The following is a 21,901-nucleotide window of genomic DNA, read 5'->3' as shown; positions in this document are numbered from 1 at the left end:
TCGTGTACAAAATTAAAAAAAATCATATCTAAACAATCACGTAGAAATTGTAGTAGTATTAAATTGTAGTCATATCTAAACGATCGCATATGTAACAATAACCAAATCTAAATAATCGCAAATATATCACGCGCGTTGTTGACGGTGTGGTTGATAGGATATTTTTGGTATTTTATACGGTAAGCCTCTACAATTTTTCCATTTTTAGAATTGTTTGATAGAGTATAAATATTTTATGATTTTTTTATATTTTTGAAAAGACCCTATATGTAATCTACCTATATCGAGGTCACAAACTCTTTGTAAATCTCATCTTGAGAACAACGCAAGTTTTAGGGCAGCATTGCTAATAAATTCGTGAGAAGGGGAGGAAGGTTTTGACGTTTATGTTCACATACGAGAGAAGGAGATCAAAAGACGATCCTCAGATATGTTTATCCATATTTTCATCTAATTCTCTGCCTTTATTTAAGTTTTACGAACAAATTTCGAGATACAAGGTTTTCGTATGCTTTGGTAGTGGTAATTCCAATCCCCTCATAAAACTAGAGTCCAATCTTAAGTCCTTTTTAGTATTTAATTGTTATCATGCATTTATATTTGTCGTTGAATAGCAAAAGCAGATTATTGTGATGTATATACATTTGTTAAGACAAACAAACAAAAACAAAAACAAAATACCACATTTTACCTCTACTCTTCAAGAGATGATCTCTATCTAACTATTTAAAATTACAATATTAAATTAGTAATTTCAATATTAATATATTATAATAAAAATCTAAAAAGGAAAACACAAATTAATCTTGAATTTATTCTCAAGGAATGGCTTCCTTCACAACTATTTGAAACTTCAGGAAGCATTATTATTTCACTCCTTAATGCAAACTAGAGAACGACTAACATACATATATAGATAGAAGCATTATTTATAGGCCATTTCAAAAGATATATATCAAAGGAAAATATGATCACACTCGGACAAGAATCACACTGTCCCTACTTCAACAACTTCGGATCCTTGATCGAGCGATGCCTTCACTGCATCGAGCACCAGTTGAGTTTTTCGACTCATGGCTGGCCATTTTTCCTCAGGTTCGGAGCCATTTTCTTTGATTTGTTTAACCAAACGAGAAAATTCCATCACCATATGGACCTCCTGAGGAAGATCGGTAGGGATGGTGTGATTGTTTGGTAGAGGTTCCGAACTGGTCGACTCATATTTTGAATTGGTGGAGAAACATACCTCTTTCTCTGTATAAGGTATGACAAAATCAGTTAGATGTAATGTCCCATTTGTTCCTATAACAGTCATATTCTGGGTCATGTTTTCTAAGAAGGAGCAATAGAAAGTTGCTAGTTTTCCATCATCCCAAAAAAGAGAGCATCCACAAGATAAAATCACGCCTGATTCGTTCAGAACAGGATTCGGAAAGGCAATCACTTTTTTTGGTAAGTTGAAGTCAGCAGCAAAAAGGATCGAACGAATACAATACCATCCAATATCACCCAAAGCACCAAATCCATCAAGGTCAGGTTTTGTGCGAATATCACTCTCTAGGAAGTTAGACTCAACTCCAAAAGTGTAAATACTATGTACCTGCAATACTTGAACAAAAAGCAAATAAATGCATTTATCAATTAATTACATTATCTAAAAGATAAACGAGTTGGTTTAAGTAAACTAAGGGACATTTAGAAACCGATATAATTGAGTTTGAATGGGTAAAAAAACTCACTTACTATTTAAGTCACCAACAATCGAAAAGATTTATTCATTTATGTTAACCCACATTTATCATCTCGTTATTTGTAAGTTTATATTTCTCAACTTGTTATTCGCGTCAAACTCTTCTAATTATTCTTTCATATAATAATTACCAGCTCAATTCTCCGAAAGAAACTCCAATCAAGATTTAACATATATGTTTTTGTAATTTAATCCAAATATTAGTTCACTTAAACTTTCTAATATGTATGCAATATAAAGTTATGACAAATTTGGAATGATAAAAAACAATAATGTCTTTTTTTCCGGAAGGAAAATCCCAATAGATTAAACAAGGAGAAGGTCAAAATTAAAGCTAAATACAAAGGAAATGAATACTTCTTTTAGTTCTTTGACTCTTGAAGAGATATAAGATTCTCGCTCGGTAGTCATTATGGCATAGCCAAAATCACTTTTGCACAAAAATATGATGTTTGACAATCAACAAAATGTGATTTTAGAAAAATAAAAAATAACTCAAAATTGATTTTTGAAGCATCACCACTTTGATGATCGTGGAAAAGTGATTAATCAAAAATCATTACCTTATTTTATATAGTTTTTTAAATACCTAAAATATCATTTTTTTAGCAATTTAATAGTTTTAAAATCACCATTAAACATAACGATTGAAAATCAATTTTAAGAGGTTGTTATCAAACATAAATTTGATTGTTTAGATATCAATTTTATTAAAATTAATTGTACCTAAATCTGTTTTTTTTTTCTAAAATCACTAAACTTCAAGTATCACTCCCAAGCATATCTTTACTACTTTCTTACCTCTCCCAAACTTTTTACATCATTTATTCGGTAATTGAAATATATTTTGATACATCAGAGATCGTATCTACATTTTATAAAGTCTATATGTAAAAACACACCACACGATAGAAAAAGTTAAAAAATAATTTTCAAAAAAGAGAGAAAAATTATAAATATGTGGTTGTAGTGGTGAGCATAATAGACCGAAAAATCAAGCTGATTGACCAAACCCATGCTGGCCGATTGGAAAACAAGAGGGGTCGGTTTGGGAAAGTTTCAAATCAAGAATTTTCAAAAAGTATTTCTAAGTGTTAAACCGATCCAACAAAAACCAAATGACTGACACTTACTTATCGAAGGTCGAAGTCAATTTGAACATTTAATAAACCGACTATGGTTAGTCCAATGACGATTTTGACAAAAAATTGACTCTGACTGATCGATGATCATCCCTATGTGGTTGGACAAGTGCATAGATTTCAGAAAAATGTGTCGAAGTGTTTTTTAGAGGTTTTTTTTAATAGAACAAACCACAAAAATATTTACACCGTATAGAACAATTTTGAAAAAGAAAAAAACTCACAAGTTCACAACGTCAAAAAACAAAAATGTCTTGCGATTAATCGGCCACACACACAAGTGAAAAGCTTCTAATTTAAACGATCTTTATTATAGTCTAAAAGATCGTTTAGATATTGTTCACATGAGATTTCTGGAGAAATTTGGTTCGTGGAGTTGCACTTGTGTTGATGTTGTATTTACGTTGATTTGATTCGATGTGGTTCGATCTCTATAATTTGATTATCTAATTCTCTCTCAACTGGATGCTTACGCTTGATTTAAGGAAGCAGAACACGTGATGTTCTTGAAGTCGTATCTTCAAAGAAGCTTCAATCTTCGAGGGTGGTCGACTTTAGAGGAGTCTTCTAGCTCTGTGAGAATTCTCTTTAGACCTTCTCAAGTAAAAAATTTTCCCCTCCCACAAATGAAGAGAACTCCGACTTTTATGGATTTGGGCATGATCTGGTCCATGGATCATATCCATGTGGATCATATCCATGGACTCAATCACATGGATTTGGGTCATATTTAATTTTGGGTCAAATTAAGCTTATTTTTGGGCTCAATTGAATTTTAGCGCAAGTAAATAATATTTAATTGAACCAAAATAATTAATTTGATTCAGTTATCATAATTAAGACATGTGATATCATTAGAATTGTCCAATTTATCTTTAAATTTAATTTGGGACACATGCCAATTTTTAGTTAATCCCAAATACAATTATTTTAGTAAATGACGTGACAATTTGTAATTGGTTTCAAAATTTCTTATTCAACAAATGCCCCCTCTCGAGATTTATGCACGTGTATGAGTGGGTGAATCTCGAAAAGATAAATTTAAAGTCAAAATATGAGTTTTTTTTCTTTGCTCAATTTGACATATCAAATTAATCAAACTATGAATCTAGTAGATGAGTTTGATTTAAATTTGAAATAAATGTTGAAATATGATCAATTCTTAGTTTGAGAAAAGTTTAAGGTTTTATCCTCGACTTGCTTTGATTTGAGGATAAAAATTTGATGATTTCTTTTTTTTTTTTGATAAAATTTGAAACCATATTTTATTTTGAGACAAAGATAGGTTTCTAGCATACCCTAATTTGTCCTTAGATGCACAAGAATTTGGAATGACCAATTTAAATTTTGGGATAAAATGGCCAAATTTAATTTTGAGATAAATACGAGATCTCAATCTTAGGATAAAGTTAGATTTATGACTCCAATTTAAATTTGAGATAAAAATGAGAGTAAAATCTAAAATTTAATTTTAATTTGGGAGTAAAATCTAAATTTTGAAATATTTAAATATGCTTAATTATCTAAAAAAGTGGAATTTAAGATTTTATTCCAAAATAACGTAAGATAATTAAATTTTAATTTTATTTAAAAAATTAAAAATTAAAAAATATTTAAATATCTTAAAAATGAAATCCGAGATTTTATTCAAAAATAAAATAACATAAGATAATTCAATTTTAATTTTATTTTATTATTTAATCATTCCAAATCAGAATTCGACTTGTTAGCCTTATAAATAGACTCATTCCTAGATCATTCTTTCATCATCTAGCAGAACAAAGGTACGAGAGAAAAAAAGCTTGTCTTCTCCCTCTCTTTTTTTTTTGTTCTTTTTTTCCTTTTTCTTCTTTTCTCTTTTTTTTTTTCTTAACTTGTAACTTAATTTTTTTAATTTTTTAATTTTTAGGTTTAGTAGCTGTTAATTTGTTGCATTAACTTGAAGCTCTATCAGAGGTTAAGTTTTTTTTTTTCCTTTTGCAAGCCTTTGAAGGTCCTATGCAAGTATATATAAGGTTACAGTCTCCTCGACGTCCTGCTTCTTTAACTATTAGCTCCTGGGGTTTGTTCATGATAGATGATGCAACTCTATCATGAAGCCTTCCTGCTTCTTAGGGTTTTTTCATGATAGCCGACGCAACTCTATCATGACACCTGGTTCCTTCTTGGGGTTTGTTCATGATAGACGATGCAACTCTATTATGACGCCTTGCTTCTTCTTGGGGTTTGTTCATGATAGACAATGCAACTCTATCATGACGTCTTACTGCTTCGTTGGCGTATGGAGTTTGTTCATGATAGAAGATGTAACTCTATCATGACGCCTTGCTGCTTCTTGGGGTTTGTTCATAATAGACGATAAAGCTCTATCATGACGTCCTGCTGCTTCTTAGAGTTTGTTCATGATAGACGATGCAACTCTATCATGATGCCCTACTGATTTGTCAACGTCTGGGTTTGTCCATGATAGATGATGATAATTTTTTTTTATTTTACTATGGTTGCATTTATATTTATTTTGCAATTCTTACATATGAGATGACAATGAAACATGATTTTTTTTTATGTGTGACTGAACTTAAAGTGAACTTTAAGTTGCCTACGTACCCTTTTATAACATAAAGATCAAGTCATAACGTAGTTTAATTTGTTTTTTTTTTGCCATTCACATTTTAATCTCTTGTGTGCTAGGAGCACCATGCAGTTTAGGCTCTTGCGATAAGGAGCTTTACATATTTAACAGCTTTTATTTTCATCAAGGATTTGTTCATCTCCTTCGTTTGTAGGATTGGTGAACATAATAAATCTTGGTTTCACGGTCAAGGAACCTTATGTATTTATGTCAACAGAAAACTTCCTCTTAATGTGTGATGGGACACGACTGTAAATCTTATCGTTATCATTTTCTTCATGAAATAGTTTTGCCTTCAAAGATTTCATCTCTCTTTGTTGTTGATCGTTTGTCATCTTTAGACAATCAAAAGTAGATGTTAAAGGTCGATCTTTCTTCGATGTGGAGATACTTAGCCTTTTGAAAGCTGAAGTTCGAGTGTAAGTAGACGTTGGAAATTGGTTTTCTTCTTCTTTCATGGCCATATTCAATCTTTGAAAGACTGAAGATCGAGTAATTGAAGGCTTGATACGATCAAAGACAGAAGTCCTTCGCTTAATTTCATTTGAATTGTCAACTTCTTCAAAAGATGCATAATTGTTGTCGACTTCTACTATGCTGGCAACATGACATGCAATGCCTTCTAATATTTCTTTTGGATTATCCTAAAGGAAGCTTCTTGGAAAGAATTCTGTCAAGTTATCGACCGTCGAAGTCAGAGGAAGTCCTCGCCTTTTCCTTTGTTAGGCCTAGGCTTCAACATCTTCTTGTTTCTTTTTCCCTTATTTTTATGAGAGATGCTTCCCTTTGAATGCTTTTGATGGAAGTGTGAGTTCGTTTGAATGGAATTTGTTTGTCTCCCTTTTTGACGAGCCACAACTATCTATGCTTTGCTATTATCCTCAATAAGCTCTTCTTTGTTTTGAGAGTTTGTCATCATGATTTTTTTTTTAATCAAACAAGTATAGGTTTGAAAGTCCTAAATTGAATCAAATTTTCCCTTTGATCATAAAGCAACATTGATGGCTGAACACTTAAAGTCATCTTAGCTGCAACATGATTCATTTGAGCTACTTCATCAATATCCAGCTCAATCTTATTTTCACGAGCCAACTTTAGAATCAGCTCTTTCAACACGAAGCATTTTTCAACAAAGTGACTAATGATCCAATGATACTTGCAGTAGTTAGGATCATCTACTTTTCTTGTTTGCTCTGGTCGTTTACATTCTGACAACTGAATATTGTTTCTCTATCAATTGCTCTAACATGTTTGCAACATCAGAGTCAGAAAAAGGGATAAACTTTTTTCTTTCTTTGTCTAAGATTAAACTTTTTTCTTTGTTTCTCTAAGAGTTGGACGTCGCTTTTCATCGCCATTATAATTTCTTTCAAAGTTTTGTTTCTTTTCTTTTAGAGAAAGATTTGAATGAAGTCTCTTGAATAACCATAGACTCGTTTAAGACATTATTTGTAATTTTTTAGTGTCATTGATTTCATTCTTGTCACTCCTCGTTCTTTGAACCAAGAAATCTTTTGTTCCTCTATTGACGATACTCAGCTCCATATCATGGGCGCGAGTTGCCAATTCTTCAAATGTGAGAAGTTTTATTCTCTACAAAATATAGAGAAGTTCCCAGTGCATCCCTTGGGTGCACATCTCCACTGCAGACAGTTCTGTGAGCTTGTCTTTTCAATCGAGGCTTAAAGCTCTCCATTGATTTATGCAGTCAATGACTGGCTCTCCTTTCTACTGTTTGGTGTTCATCAACTCCATCATGCTGACGACATGCCTAGTGCTCTAGAAGCGGTTGAGAAACTCTGTTTCCAGTTGTTTCCAACTATCAATTACTTCCAGCTCTAGATCAGTATACCACTCGAAAGCATTTCCTTTTAAGCTTTGAATGAACTGCCTGACTAGTTGGTCTCTTCTTGATCCTGCGTTTTCGTATGTTTCAACAAAGTGAGCAATGTATTGCTTTGGATTTCCCTTTCCATCAAATTGTTGGAACCTTGGAGGTTGGTACCCAACACGCATTCATAAGTCATTGATTCTCTTGGTGTATGTCTTGGAGTACATGAAAGAAGTTTGTTGTGGTCCTCCATACTGAACTCTTATGGAACTTATGATCATATCTTGTAGCTGTTGGACTGACCAGGAGGCGACAGAGATGGATTGTTAAATCTGATTTTCCTGCAACACAGCTTTTCCTTTATTGCAAGTTTTGACAAGAGGAGTTTTGCTTGACTCAACAGTTCCACGAGCCCACATTTAGTTTCTCAAAGTTGCGATTTCGTGGTCTAGTTCCTCCACAACCTTCATCAAGAGGTTAATTTTTCTCTCCATCTTCGCCATGGCAGCCTCGGTTGTTATATCAGCCATCATGACAGACATCATGTCAGGGTGTGCATCCTTCTTTGACTTACTAGAAGTAGAATCAGAATTATCATATAAAGAATTTTCCTTGACGACAATCCTAGCTTTAAGAGACTCCATCAATTGCTTAAGAATGCTCTGTGCGATGTTAGAACCTTGATTCTACTCCTGAGTGATTCACTTAGAACGACTGCGGGTGATGGGTCCTGTGTAAGCATTGCTTGCAGCAGAAGATTTGTATGTAGCCTTCTTTGATGCTATTGATTTTCTTGTAGATTTGGATGACGAGAGAGATGAGGTAGAGATGTCTCACTAGATGTGTCAATTTGTTCACACGAAATTTCTGGAGAAATTTGGTTCGTAAAGTTGAACTTGTATTGATGTTGTATTTACGTTGATTTGATGCGATGTGGTTCGATCTCTAAAATTTGATCCTTTGATTCTCTCTCGACTGGATGCTTATGCTTGATTTGAGAAAGTGGAGCACGTGATGTTCTTGAAGTTGGAGTCTTAGAAGAAAGCTTGTATCTTCAAAGGAGCTTCAATTTTCGAGGGTGGTCGACTTCAGGAGTTGGGGAGTTTTCTAGCTCTTGGGAGAATTCTCTCTAGATCTTCTAGAGTAAAAAATTCCCCCTCCACCCCTCACAAATGAAGAGAACTCCTCTATTTATAGAGTTCTCTAGTGGGCTTGTATGGACTTGGGCCTCGTCTGGTTCATGGATCATATCCATGGACTCAATCACATAGATTTGGGTCATATTTAATTTTGTGCTAAATTAAGTTTATTTTTGGGCTCAATTGAATTTTAGCCCAAGTAAATAATATTTAATTGAACCAAAATAATTAATTTGATTGAATTGTCATAATAAAGACATGTGACATCGTTAGAATTGTCCAATTTGTCTTTAAATTTAATTTGGGACACATGCCAATTTTTAGTTAATCCCAAATACAATTATTTTAGTAAATGATGTGACAATTTGTAATTGGTTCCAAAATTTCTTATTCAACAGATATTAGTACACGATTGTTCAGATCTTGATAAACGATTGTTTGAGTCTACTACTTATCTATTTGGGATAGATAGTGATAATGGTCTATCTCTACCTATTTGGGATAGACAACTAATTGTTTAGATACAAATGCTCTTGGTACATGATCTTGTACCAAGATCATTTGAATATTGGTAAAGAATCGTTTAGATCTTAGTAAACAATCATTTACATCTATCATTACTTATCTATCTGAGATAGACGGCTGATCGTTTAGATTTCGGTACATGATAGTGTAGTGAAGAAAGAAGAAGAAGAAGAAGAAAATGAGAGATGATGAAAAAGAAAGAAATTCTGGAAAAGGAAATGAAGAAATTGCGAACACGAATAAGTGGGAATATGAAGGAGAAGTAATAGTATGAATTTCCCATGAAATTCAGAACCAACAAAGACAAACATAAAATTTATGAAAAAACAATGGTGGTTTCATAAGCTTTATTTTTTATACGAGCCATAAATATTTTTCATATTTTGTTCTATATATATGTAAATTAATCTTTTTCTACATAATTTTTACTTATTTTTAATTTAAAAGTTTTAATTTTGTAATTAATAGTTACATTAATTTCAAGAAAAATGTTCAATAAAACAATTATTATTAGAGTCAAAGTTACAAGCAATTTTTAAAATTTTTTAATACGTGAGAGAGGATATGGAGGTGAGACTTAAATATCTATAGGCATGATTGATTATTAAGAAATCTATTATAAAATTAAAGAAAAAGAAATGTATTTAGTCTATCCAATTTTCATTTTCTTTAAGTTTAAAAATGTCTTTGGGTTTTAGTTCTTATATGTTACCAATTTTAGTCAATAGCTTTCAAAGTTTACACTTTTTAGATTTTGACTACAATTTGTTTTACTAAACACTTGCTTTTTTTTCTTCTTTATTGTCAATATCTATTTATTATTTTAGAAGAATGATAATAAATTTTCACTATTAAATCTAAATTTAAAATTTCATTTCATAATTGTTTTGGACTAATTGATAGACATTAAATCAAAACACAAAAATAAGTATTTAGTAAAAAAAAAAGTAATCAAGTTTAAAAGTGTATTAATTTAAATTTTTTTGGAACTAAATTGAAATGAAACTGAAAATTTAAAACTTAAGACTTAATGCTTAACATTTTGAAACGAACTTGGAAGCTAAATGAAAAATTAAACCCAAAACTTAATAAATATTGGTATAGAAATACAAGTTTGACGATTCATGAGTCAAAATTTTAATCTTATAGAAATTATACTCTCCCTAACACGAAGATGAATTACATGATTGTGAATTAAATTAAAATGACATACCGATTTGAGTTGACCAAACATTTTTGCATCACAAAGAAACTCCTTCATCTTAGCAGTACGAGGATTGTGCATCCACATGGTACCATCCATGAATTGAACTTCATTGGCCTTACAAGCTTCAAGAATCATATCTAACTCAACTACATTAAGAGCTGCGGGCTTCTCGAGGAGTACATGCTTTTTCTTTTCGGCAGCGAGCACAGCCCAACGCAAGTGAAGACTAGTCGGAAGGGGAATGTAGATGACGTCGATGTCGGGATCATCAAGCACAGCTTCATAAGAACCATAGATTTTTACCTCAGAACTCAACCCATTATTGGAAGCAAATTTTAAGGCTTTTTCGATTGAACGACTGCCAACTGCCAAGAGAGTGGCATTGGGAGTAAGAGCAATAGCTCGAGAAATTTTTTGAGCAATCTTTGCTGCTCCAATGATTCCAAAATGGACCATTGAGTCTCCCATTTTCGAATTTGAAAGATTTTAGGAAGAAGAGTGAAAAAGAGCAGACAAATATATATTTTTTTAATTCAATTTATCATAGACTCAACATTTATATAGGATGAGCATCTAAATTATGTCACTTTATTTAGGCATCTTAAAATGATAAGACTAGAGATGTCCAATTTTTCCGATGAAACTCTCGCTCTAAAATAGGACAGAGATTCCCAATTAGGTGGAGAATGGGGGAGGAGTGGGGAAAAATTCTCCGTGAACTAAACGAGGAGGAAACAAGGAATGCATTCCTTGTACATGCCCCAGTTACCTCCCCTTATTTATTTAATATAGTTGTTTAAGGTTATATTATAATTATCATATAAATATTACATTCAAGTTTTGTTGTCTATTGACTAAAATAATGAATACGTTCAAATAGAATATTTAAATTTAGATTATATACGAGAATAACTCGATTTACGTTTATTTCTTTATACTAAAATATGTATTATTTTTTTAAGACAAAGTACGATTAATTGATCTTTAAATTCAAATTATCACATAAAACTATAAACAATTTAGTGATAAAGTTAATATTAACTTATAATTTTACTGCATTAGTGAGTTGAGTTAATTGGTTTTTCGAAAAATAAAAGCTATAAGAAAAAATTCTTAGCGGGGAATTTGATTAATATAAAAAACCTCACTGAGGATGAGAATGACATAAAGAACAAGGTTGGAGACGAAGAATATCATCCTTGACCCTGTTATACCCGTGAACATCTCTGGATAAAAAGGCTTTTCTTTTTTTTTTAAAGATACTCAGATGACTATTTGATTAGAATAAGATATCGAAGCATATTGCCTAGCACGCAGACGTCGCATCATCTTAAGACACTCATTTACAAAAAGCCATATAGCAAAAGAAACACATTTTGAATAAAAATATTCTTGGAATTCTTACAAATGAATAATTTTTTTCAATATTGTATTTTTTAAAAATAATGTAAAAAATATAGAAGACAAACTATCGACAAAAATAGGATAATTTGGTTGAAGTCGTGTACCCCATACACGACTTTGCTTGGAAGTTGTGGACGGGGTCTACGACTTCAATGTGTGGACCCCAAACTTTCTTTATTTTTAATATGATACATGCGACGAGGAGGAGGACGGGGTCGGGTGGAGGATGGCAGCGATTGATGGGGTAGGAAAATGGAGACGGTGGCGATTGAATCGGAGGACCACCGCAGTGGGAAGAATCTGCGACGATTGAATCTGGAGGACCACCGCAGTGGGAAGATGATGGCGATTGAATTTGCAGTGGTCCTCCTCCTCCTCACCGTTGTCTCCATTTTCCTCGACACTTCTTGGTGGCTCTCCTACGAGTCTGCCGTTGAAGTTTGCTGTTCTCCTCATCCGTTTTCATTTTCCTATTTGTTAATCGTCGCCATCCTCCACCCTACCCCGTCCTCCTCATCCCCTGCACGCATCTATATATATATATATATTAAATATCTTTAAAAATAAAGAAAGTGTGGGGTCCATGCATTGAAGTAGTGGACCCCGTACACGACTTCCAAGCAAAGTCGTGTATAGGCACACGACTTTCAAGCAAAGTCGTGTACAGGTACACGACTTCGACCAAATTATTCTATTTTTGTTAATAGTATATTATTTTAGAAAAAGATTCCTTACGGATTATTCTCTAAAATAAGCACAGTATCTATGACTTCATGAATTGGAAATGATAAATCAGATTTTGCTTCAATTTTAATTAGCTTTTCTAATGATAAATCAGATTTTGCTTCAATTTTAATTAGCTTTTCTCTAATTAGCTTTTCTCTATCCTTCTAGGCCGCATCCATTCTTTTTCTCTATCCTTTTAGGCCGCATCCATTCTCAAGAGCGGTGATAGTGTGTCTTCGTTGGATTGAAAAGATGTTAGTCAAAAAACTTGATTTTATTTAATATTTTTTTTTTTGAAAAAATTGTTTAAAATATATCTTACAATTTCTTTTTGAATATTAATCAAAGGTTTCAATTAATTTAAAATGTATTACTTTTTTATTTTTTAAATTAAACAGTTTAAAATGAGTTTCAATCGAACTCTAAGGCATCGATTGTCTTTTGAAAATACAAGTTGTAGATAATCATGTTTGTTTTGTATGTATATTTTTAAAGATGTGGTATGAAATTACATAATAAGGACACCCAAGTTTTGGAAGGGATGAGGAGATAGGCATAAATAGGTTTGTCAATATCTTCACGTGCGTGAGCCGCTGTTGCGGTTGGGTGTGGCGTGACGAGGAATAAAAATAATAATATATTTTTGCTAAACCGTTTTCTTATTATAAACGGTTTTGCTAATTTATTTTCTTTCCAAAACCAAAATCGTTTCAAAATAAATAGTATATTTATTCAATTGGTTTTTTCCTTGTCATTAATAATACGATCGTTGGAGTCTCTTCCTGCTTGCTGTATATATTTGGTCTCATTCTTCTCCTAATATGAACTCAGAAAGCAACACAAAGATTTCGTTCTCTCACAAAATTCTCTTTACATATATCGAGCAATAGAGTGTCTATTTGAGTGTTGTGAATTCCAATTAGTTTCAGTGCAAAACTAATTGAAGAACGAGGCTGTTTTATTCTTGGGACGACGAGGCTATCGAAATTGTTTTACACAAACGAGTAGAGCCGCGAAACGTCTTAAAGAGAGCAAGATCTATGACTCAGCCATTTTCTAACTCAAGAAACTTTTCAATCAATCTTTATTGCTCTAATGATTCTGAAACGGACCATTGAGTCGCCCATCTTCAAGCCTTAAAAATTTTAGGAAGAAGAATTAAAAAGACACTACAAGAAGAAGGGGTTTTGCTGACGTAGAGATGGGTCGGCAGATGTCAGATCCACGTTGGAAAAGGCTACGCCAATGCAGAAATGGACGTTGGCAAGAGCATTGTGAGAGATGTGTCGTTAAAGGCACTCCCTATGCACAAACGAGACAACGTCGGCAAAGGGTTACTACAGACGCACTGTTCACTGACATGGTCAACACTTAGGCAGTAGGAAACTACGAACATTTGTTAACGGCGTCACAAATACCTTACTGCAGACATCGTCAAGTACGTCGCATTGTCTAGTATGCAGTGTCATAGTGTTATCTGATTTAAATTCATTTTAAAAACACAATTAACGTAAAATTAATAAAAATTATTAAAATTCCAAATTGAATTACAATTAATGTAAAATTAAAATTATTAAAATACCAAATTGAATTTATATTAATATTAATTCAAATATTAAAAAAAAAGTTCACGTTCATAGGTACAAAAATTACTTGAATAATAAAAAGTAAAAAATGAAAACTTAAAACATAGTTTTAAGCGCCGAAGCCAATTTTTTTAACTTTTGCACATTGCTTCAACATGACTGTTGCTAGTATGAGTATAGGGACATGGACAGAATGTATACAGAGGAATATTGAACATTATTACGAGGTGCGTTGAAAGAAATACGAGGTTACTTCAAACAGAAACAACTATAACTCTTGTGGTTCTAGAAAATTGATTGGGAAGAGAGGAGCAGTAAATGACAAGATAGATAACAGAACAGTAAGCCATAGAAAGTTTCCCACTTGCATATTAAGTAAATGTGATTGATAGTTTTTTTAACAATCAATCATATTTACGTAATATATATGCAAGTGAAGAACTTTATGTCTTACCTATTTGGTTCTCGATCTTGTCATTTTCTGCTCCTTTCTTCCGAATCAATTTTCTGAATCACCAGAGTAAGGTTTGTTTCTGTTTGAAGCAATCTTGTATTTCTCGCAACGCACCTCGTAATAACGTTCAACTTTCCTCTTTGCATATTATGCTCATGTCTCTATGATCATACTAGCTACAGTCCATGTTGAACTCTTTATTACTATTATTTGACTTTCTTTGAGCTCCTCCATTGCACATAAGCTCTTCTATAGACTTCTCATACTATTCCTTTTCTTTCTTCGCTGCTTCAATATGGCATATTATAATTCTAAAATACACTACGAGTTTGATATCAAACATACATAAAATAAACATTCATCCATTAGCAAAAGTACATCCCACTGCAAATGTAATTTTTCTTCTTTACAATCAGTAACTTTACCGTTATTCACCTAAGCAAGAAATCATATAAGTTAGTATTATATATGTTGCCATCACTTTAATCAAAATCTAAATACAAGGCTGGTAGAATGTGGTATTGGTAACTTCAATTTCAACTTCAATCTTACATCCTAATAACACTAAATTCAAATGCAATACTAAAACCTACGACTAAATCAAAATCTAAAACCTAAAACTAATTTAAAATCTAAAACCTAAAACTAATTTGAAATCTAAATACTAAACCTAATTAACTAAAATAAAATCAAACAAAGTAAACCATTTACCATAATGAAGAGCGGCGGCGGCAGATGACGACAAACAGAATGAAGTGCGCGGCGACGATTGCTGTCCTTCTCGGCCTCTCTTAACTCCCTCTCGGCTTCTCAACTCTCTCTTGACCTTCTTTTTCCCAATTTTGTGAATTACTGAATGTGAAGTTAGTTTTTTTTATAGAAGAACTCCTGACGTTTCACTTACGACGTCGACATAGGATCCCCAACATGCGACGTAATCACTTATGGCGTCGAGAAAACTCAATATGTCACACATCTCGCGACGTCACCTACCCTATGTCAGTAGAGGTTTGACCTCTCACGACGCCATGCAATCTGGTGTTATGATATGGTTGTCAGAATTTTTTAAATGTTCAACCTTTGCCGACACGGTAAAAACAATGTTGGCAAAAGGTCAACTTCTCATGACGCCTTGCTTGCAACGTTGGTAGTAATTGGGGCAACGGCGACGCGTACATGCATGGCATTGTGAAAGTTTATATTATTATTTAAATTAAAAATTTTTGCGACGTCTCCTCGCGCAGCATCGTGGAACCCTCACCCTCTGTCGACGTTATTTATGCGGCGTCGCTAGAGATCCATATTGCCGACGCTTTCTTCACGGCATCGCGAAAAGGTTTTTCTTACGACGTCACTTTTTTTGACGTCGGCAGACCTCCGATTTTTTGTAGTGAGACCAAACAAGTAAGGTTTTTAGTTCAATTTATTATAGATACATTTATATAGGATGAGCATCTAAATCATGTCGATTTATTCAAGGACAAGGCTAGAGATGCCCAATTTTTCCAATGGGACTCTCGCTCCGAAATGGGACAGAGATTCCCCATTAAGTGGAGAATGGGGGAGGAGTGGGGGAAAAAATTCTCCGTGAACTAAACGAGGATGGAACAAGGAATGCATTCCTTGCTCGTGCCCCGATTACCTCCCCTTATTTATTTAGTATAGTTGTTTAAGATTATATTGTAATTATTATTATATAAATATTACATTCAAGTTTTATTGTCTATTGACCAAAATAATGAATACGTTTAAATTGAATATTTAAATTTATATTATATATGGGAATAACTCGATTTATGTTTATTTCTTCCTACTAAAAGTTTATTATCTTTTTTAGGACAAAGTTTGACTAATTTATCTTTAAATTCAAATTATCACATAAAACTGACCATAATAAACAATTTAGTGATAAAGTTAACATTAAGTTATAATTTTACTACATTAGTGAGTTAAACTAATTGATTTTTCGAAGAAAAAAAACTATAAAAAAGAAATCTTAACGGAGAATCAAATCCGTATAAAAAGTTTTACGTTAATGAAAAGTGACTTAAAGAACAAGGATGGAGATGGGGAATATCATCCTTGACCCTGTTATACCCATGGACATCTCTAGACAAAACCTTTTTCCTTTTTTTTTTTAAGATACTCGATGACCACTAGATTAGAATAAGATATCTAATCATATTGCCTAGCACACATATTGCATTATCTTAAGACACTCACTCACAATAAGCTATGTAGTTAAAGAAACACATTTTGAATAAAAATATTCTTGGAATTCTTACAAATTATTCTCTAAAATAAGCACAGTATCTATGACTTCATGAATTGGAAATGATAAATCAGTTTTTGTTATCCATTCTCAATAGCGGTGAAAGTCTGTCTTCATTGGATTAAAAAAATCTTCATCGAAAAACTTGTTTTTTATTTAATATATATTTTTTAAAAAATTGTTTAAAATATATTTTATAAATTCTTTTGAATATTAATCAAAGGTTTCAATTAATTTAAAATGAATTACTTTTTCTTAAATCAAAAAGTTAAAAAACGTGTTTCAAACGCACTTTAAGGGACCCATTGTCTTTTGGGAATACAAGTTGTTGGAATATTTAGATGCCCATAATTTTAGATGTCTGAAATTACATGGGTGTGATATGGTTAGATATTATGTTTGTTGTATGGGCTTTTTACCACTAACGTCTAAATTGGTATACATATTAGAAGATGGACCCAAACTTCAAAAAAATTTCAAAAATGTCCTAAATGGGATAATATTTTACGCAAATATAAGATCCAAATGATCAATTTACCCATTTTTATTCTTAATAATTTATTAAAAAATAGAAAAATAAAATAAGAAAAGTGAACAAGAATTAAGATTTGTATTTATTAGATACCTTATGTAAATATGGTATGTTATTCTATTATGGTGATATTATAATTAAATTATCCTTTATTTTTTTTGTCTCCTGATCTCTCTCTTACTTTCCAATCTCTCTCTCCATCTGTTCTTTCTTTTTGCATTTATTTTCATATATTCCACGTAATTTAATAATTTATGATATATACTTATTATATTTCATCAAATTTACATGATTTTCATATAATTGAAGTTAATTTGTAAAATCATATTGTGATTGAAACTACTTTTGATTTAAATACATCATTATATACTAATGTATACATAAACATAATATTAGATAACAAGAAGAAGAAGTGAGTAGGACTAGCCTCTTTTTATCTACAAAGTGCTGTTATGAGAAAGATTCAAGCCTATAGATAGAGATAGGCAAGGTATGTGTGCATATTTTATATTTTATTTTAATTTTGTAACAAATTTTACAAGGTATGTGTACGTTATGCGAAAGTACAAATTTATATCAATACAATTAGAAAAAAGTATTGATAATGATATTTTATACATATTGAATACTATATGACATATTATGTGTATGCTGCTTAAAGATATATTCTATGAGTGATTCTTAATGTTTAATGCTTAATGGTATTTAATATATGCTGCAACATATATGAAATATTATGTGTCTACTGCTTAATTATATATTATGTGTGTGATGCTTAATGCTTAATGATATATGATATATACTGTAAACTATATGATATTTTTTATGTTGTACGTATGTAGGGTGCACAATTGATCCTAAAAATGAATAATTGGTCCAGAGTTCAGAAACTTTAAAATTAAGTTCATTATAGTTGAAGGAGATGGCTATCCTACTATTCAACAATTTTGGCCATACCTAACAAGAAATAATAGATCTATACGTGTTTCTGCTTACGTATTATTTTAAATATATATGAGTATATATAGGTCACAACACAAAATCGTTTTAAATATGGTGGTATATAATAGTACATACCATTCACATAACAGGCATAGACTATTTTGTGGTATATAATAGTATAGATTGTTCACGGAACATTTACATGTAAATATTTTGTACAAGATAACTGAAATATGCCGTAATGAAACAAAAATAATTTTAAGAACATAATCTGAATATTGAATGGTATATGGTATATAATATTATATAAATGTATATATGTAATAATAATAATAAAAAAATACTGATCCGTTACATAATATGTGTATGCAGTTGTATATAAATTGAGTAAGAAAAAATTAAAAAACATGAGAAAAAACCTGTGTATGTGTATTATTGAATAGTTTTTTAAAGGAAAAAAATATATATGCAATAGTATATATGTAACAAATTACAAAACATAAATGTATAATTCAGTATCATATGTGTAAAAACTCAAAATAGGAGGAATATTACCGGAATATATGCTACGAAATAGAAGAAGAAAGAACAATTTTTTAAAGGAAAAAAATATATGTTACAAAACGAAAGAATAAATAATATACGAAACGAAAAAATAGAAAAATATTGTTCAAGATTTTTCAAAAATTGTCCTAAAATACCAACTTAAGATAATAATTGCAAATTTAGGGCATTTGTGAAATATCGTGGAAAAATTAGGTGAATTTTCTATCCGAGATGTCTTATTTCTTATTTTATTTGAGTACTTTTGGAAATGTTTGTATTTTTTTTTCTTTCTTATGAATTTTCTATCTTAGATGTCTTATTAACATGATGTTCCAAAGATTATTTAAGATTATTAATTAATTAATATAAGTTGAATTTAATTTTAATTTATATTTTATTTTTAATTAAGGATTTTTTTCAAAAATAGAACAAAGCACGAAAATGTTTATACCGTATAGAACAAATTTAGAAAAGAAAAAAACCCCACAGCCCACTACGTGAAATAACAAAAATACCCCCATAAATATTCAGTCACACACGCGTGAAAAAATGATTTTGTACTTAGTCTAAGTGATCTTGTACCCAGTCTAAACGATTTCTTAACAAAGATCTCTTAGCAACAATCTCATCCTTTAGCAACGATCTCTTAGAAACGATCTCATAGCAAGTCTAAAACAATCTTATACCCTTGTACCAAATTGAAACGATCTTTTACCCTTCTACCTAGTCTAAACGATCTCGTAACAAGTTTAAACAATCCTGTAGCAAGTCTAAACGATCTTGTACCCTTGAACCTGGTCTAAACGAACTAGTAGTAAGTCTAAATGATCCCGTACAAGTCTAAATGATCTCGTATCCTTGTACCAAGTCTAAACAATCATGTACTCTTCTACTTAGTTTAAACGATCTCGTAGCAAGTCTAAACGATTTTATGCTCTTGTACCAAGTCTAAATGATCCCGTGGCAAGTCTAAACGATCTCATACCCTTGTATCAAATCTAAACGATCCCATAGCAAGTCTAAACAATCTCATACCCTTGTACCAAGTCTAAACGATCTTATACCCTTGTACCAAGTCTAAACGATCTTATACCCTTCTACCTAATCTAAACGATCTCGTAGCAAGTCTAAACAATTTTGTACCATTGTACATAGTCTAAACGATCTAATCTTGTACCAAGAAGAAAAAGAAAAGAAGATGAGAAATGAAAAAGAAAAAAGAAATTCTGAAAGAGAAAATGAAGAAATTGGTAAATATCTACATAAATAATCATAATATTGTAAAATGAAGAATAAGTAATAGTACAAAGAAATTAATAATATGAAGAAAAGATGAATAAATCGTAAAGAATAAGAAGAAAAAGAAGTGAAAAAATGGTCAGCGTTATTCAAGGGCAAGCCTGAAATTTTTGAAAATATCATGAGGTTTTTTATTTTGTTATATATACCGTAAATATTTTGGTGTTTTATTATATTTACGAAAATTAACCTTAAATTAATATAGTTTTATTATTTTATTTGTCGGTTTTCTCAACAAAATGATACATTAGTTTAAGATATTTATAAAAATATATATTAATTTAAATCTGAATATATATTTTCTTAATAAAACTTGAATATATATTTTCTTAATAAAACAACTGCAACATAATCAATGAAAGTGAATTACCTGGTAGAAAATATTTTTTAATTATAAAAATAAAATAGACGAGGATGGAATTATATTTTTATATTTATATGAAAAAAGAATATTAAAAAGGATATTTTCAAAAATAGAAAAATATTAAAACTATTTATAAAATACAATAGAGTTCATCGATTTTCTCTGTGAGTTTATTTGAACTTTTTGATATATTTTGTAAATAGTTTCATTCCTTGTGCTATCCATAACAATTTCCCTTTTAAAAAGGTAAAAAGTGGATCTCAGAAATCCCAAAAACTCATGCTGTAAGAGAATATCTAAAACTCATGAGTTGTTCTTCGTGAGATTATCCTAGGACGTTCGAAAAATTTCAAATGCTCTGATATCTTGCATTACTGCAAAACGAATGTGGTAATCCATATATATGCTCACCCCATGAGAGTCTTAGATTCCTCCAAGAAACAAATTGGCCCCTAAGAGGGTGTTCGATGTGTAGGATCATAATCAAATTTCTGAGAATTAAATTCTTGTGGGCTTATCTAATGGAGTTCCGATGTCTAGGAATTACAGATGTTTGTGTTTGAGGTGCATGATTTGAAAACTGAATTTTTGATGGCTTTGTTTAGGGTATCAGTTTTGAATTCCTGGGTTTAACTAATCTGTTTAGTATTTTTTTTTTTGTGAATTGTGAATTGTAAATTTTAAATTTATATGTATATATCAAAATTTTAATTGATTTTATTTTCATATTTTATACCTCTAATTCAATTTCTTGACTCTATTGATTTTCATGATAATAATGTAAAAATGAGAAATTTTAAGATTTAATAACAATAATTTTGATTACAGTTGCATTAACATGAATGGTCTAACTAGGAATATTACAAATTATTCACAAAATATAAGAAGTCACGTAATCTCATGGGATTTATGAAAGTTCCAGTTAAGCAACATTAAAGAAGGTCTAATAGGTTTCAAAATAAGCACAACCAAAAGGGTCAAGCAAAAACAAAAGTCAAGTAGAGTTACATTTAACCATAGTTATGGTTGTCTTCCTATGATATGCATGAAGCGTATTTTAAACCACTTTTATCGAAATAGTTTAAATAAAAATAAGATTTTTTAAAAACTTTTTTTTAAGTCAATCCTAATAAATTCTAAGGGAGCGTTTGGGACGAAGAGTGACTTATTATAATTTGGGGATTATATTAGTCTGAGTATTATAATAGTATGAAGATTATAATAGTCTGCATTTAGGGTGCAGATTATTATAGTTTTTGTTTAGGGTGCAGATTATTTTACACTACTTATTATAATCTGTGTTTGAGGTGAAAACTATTATAATCTAGGTTTTTCACTACTCTTTTGTGCCATACATAAATATACATTTTTTTTTTCAATTGATTTTATTAAATTGAGTTAATTAGGATGTTCATCTAATAAACTTAGTTTCAAACTTGGTTTTTCATTACTCTTTTTGAATCCCCTCTTTAAATTATCTCCTTTGATGGGAAAATTCTAATATTTATTCTCTATTTTATTTAGAAATCCCCATTTTAGGATGACTACAT

At 31.2% G+C, this 21,901-nt stretch overlaps 1 protein-coding gene across 1 annotated transcript; it reads right to left on the bottom strand.

Moving 5' to 3' along the window:
- Positions 1-745: 745 nt before the first annotated feature.
- Positions 746-11,020, bottom strand: LOC103496561 (uncharacterized oxidoreductase At4g09670-like). The gene is made up of 2 exons (XM_008458466.3): positions 10,233-11,020; positions 746-1,600 (listed from the first exon to the last, which is right to left on the bottom strand). The coding sequence occupies exons 1-2, from the start codon at positions 10,692-10,694 to the stop codon at positions 989-991; spliced, it is 1,074 nt and encodes a 357-aa protein (XP_008456688.1). The 5' UTR covers positions 10,695-11,020; the 3' UTR covers positions 746-988.
- Positions 11,021-21,901: the final 10,881 nt, after the last annotated feature.

Source organism: Cucumis melo, chromosome 3, assembly GCF_025177605.1.
Source record: "Cucumis melo cultivar AY chromosome 3, USDA_Cmelo_AY_1.0, whole genome shotgun sequence".
Lineage (NCBI taxonomy): Eukaryota > Viridiplantae > Streptophyta > Magnoliopsida > Cucurbitales > Cucurbitaceae > Cucumis > Cucumis melo.
The sequence above is the reverse complement of the archived record's forward strand: the minus strand, read 5'-3'. Positions and strand labels throughout refer to the sequence as shown.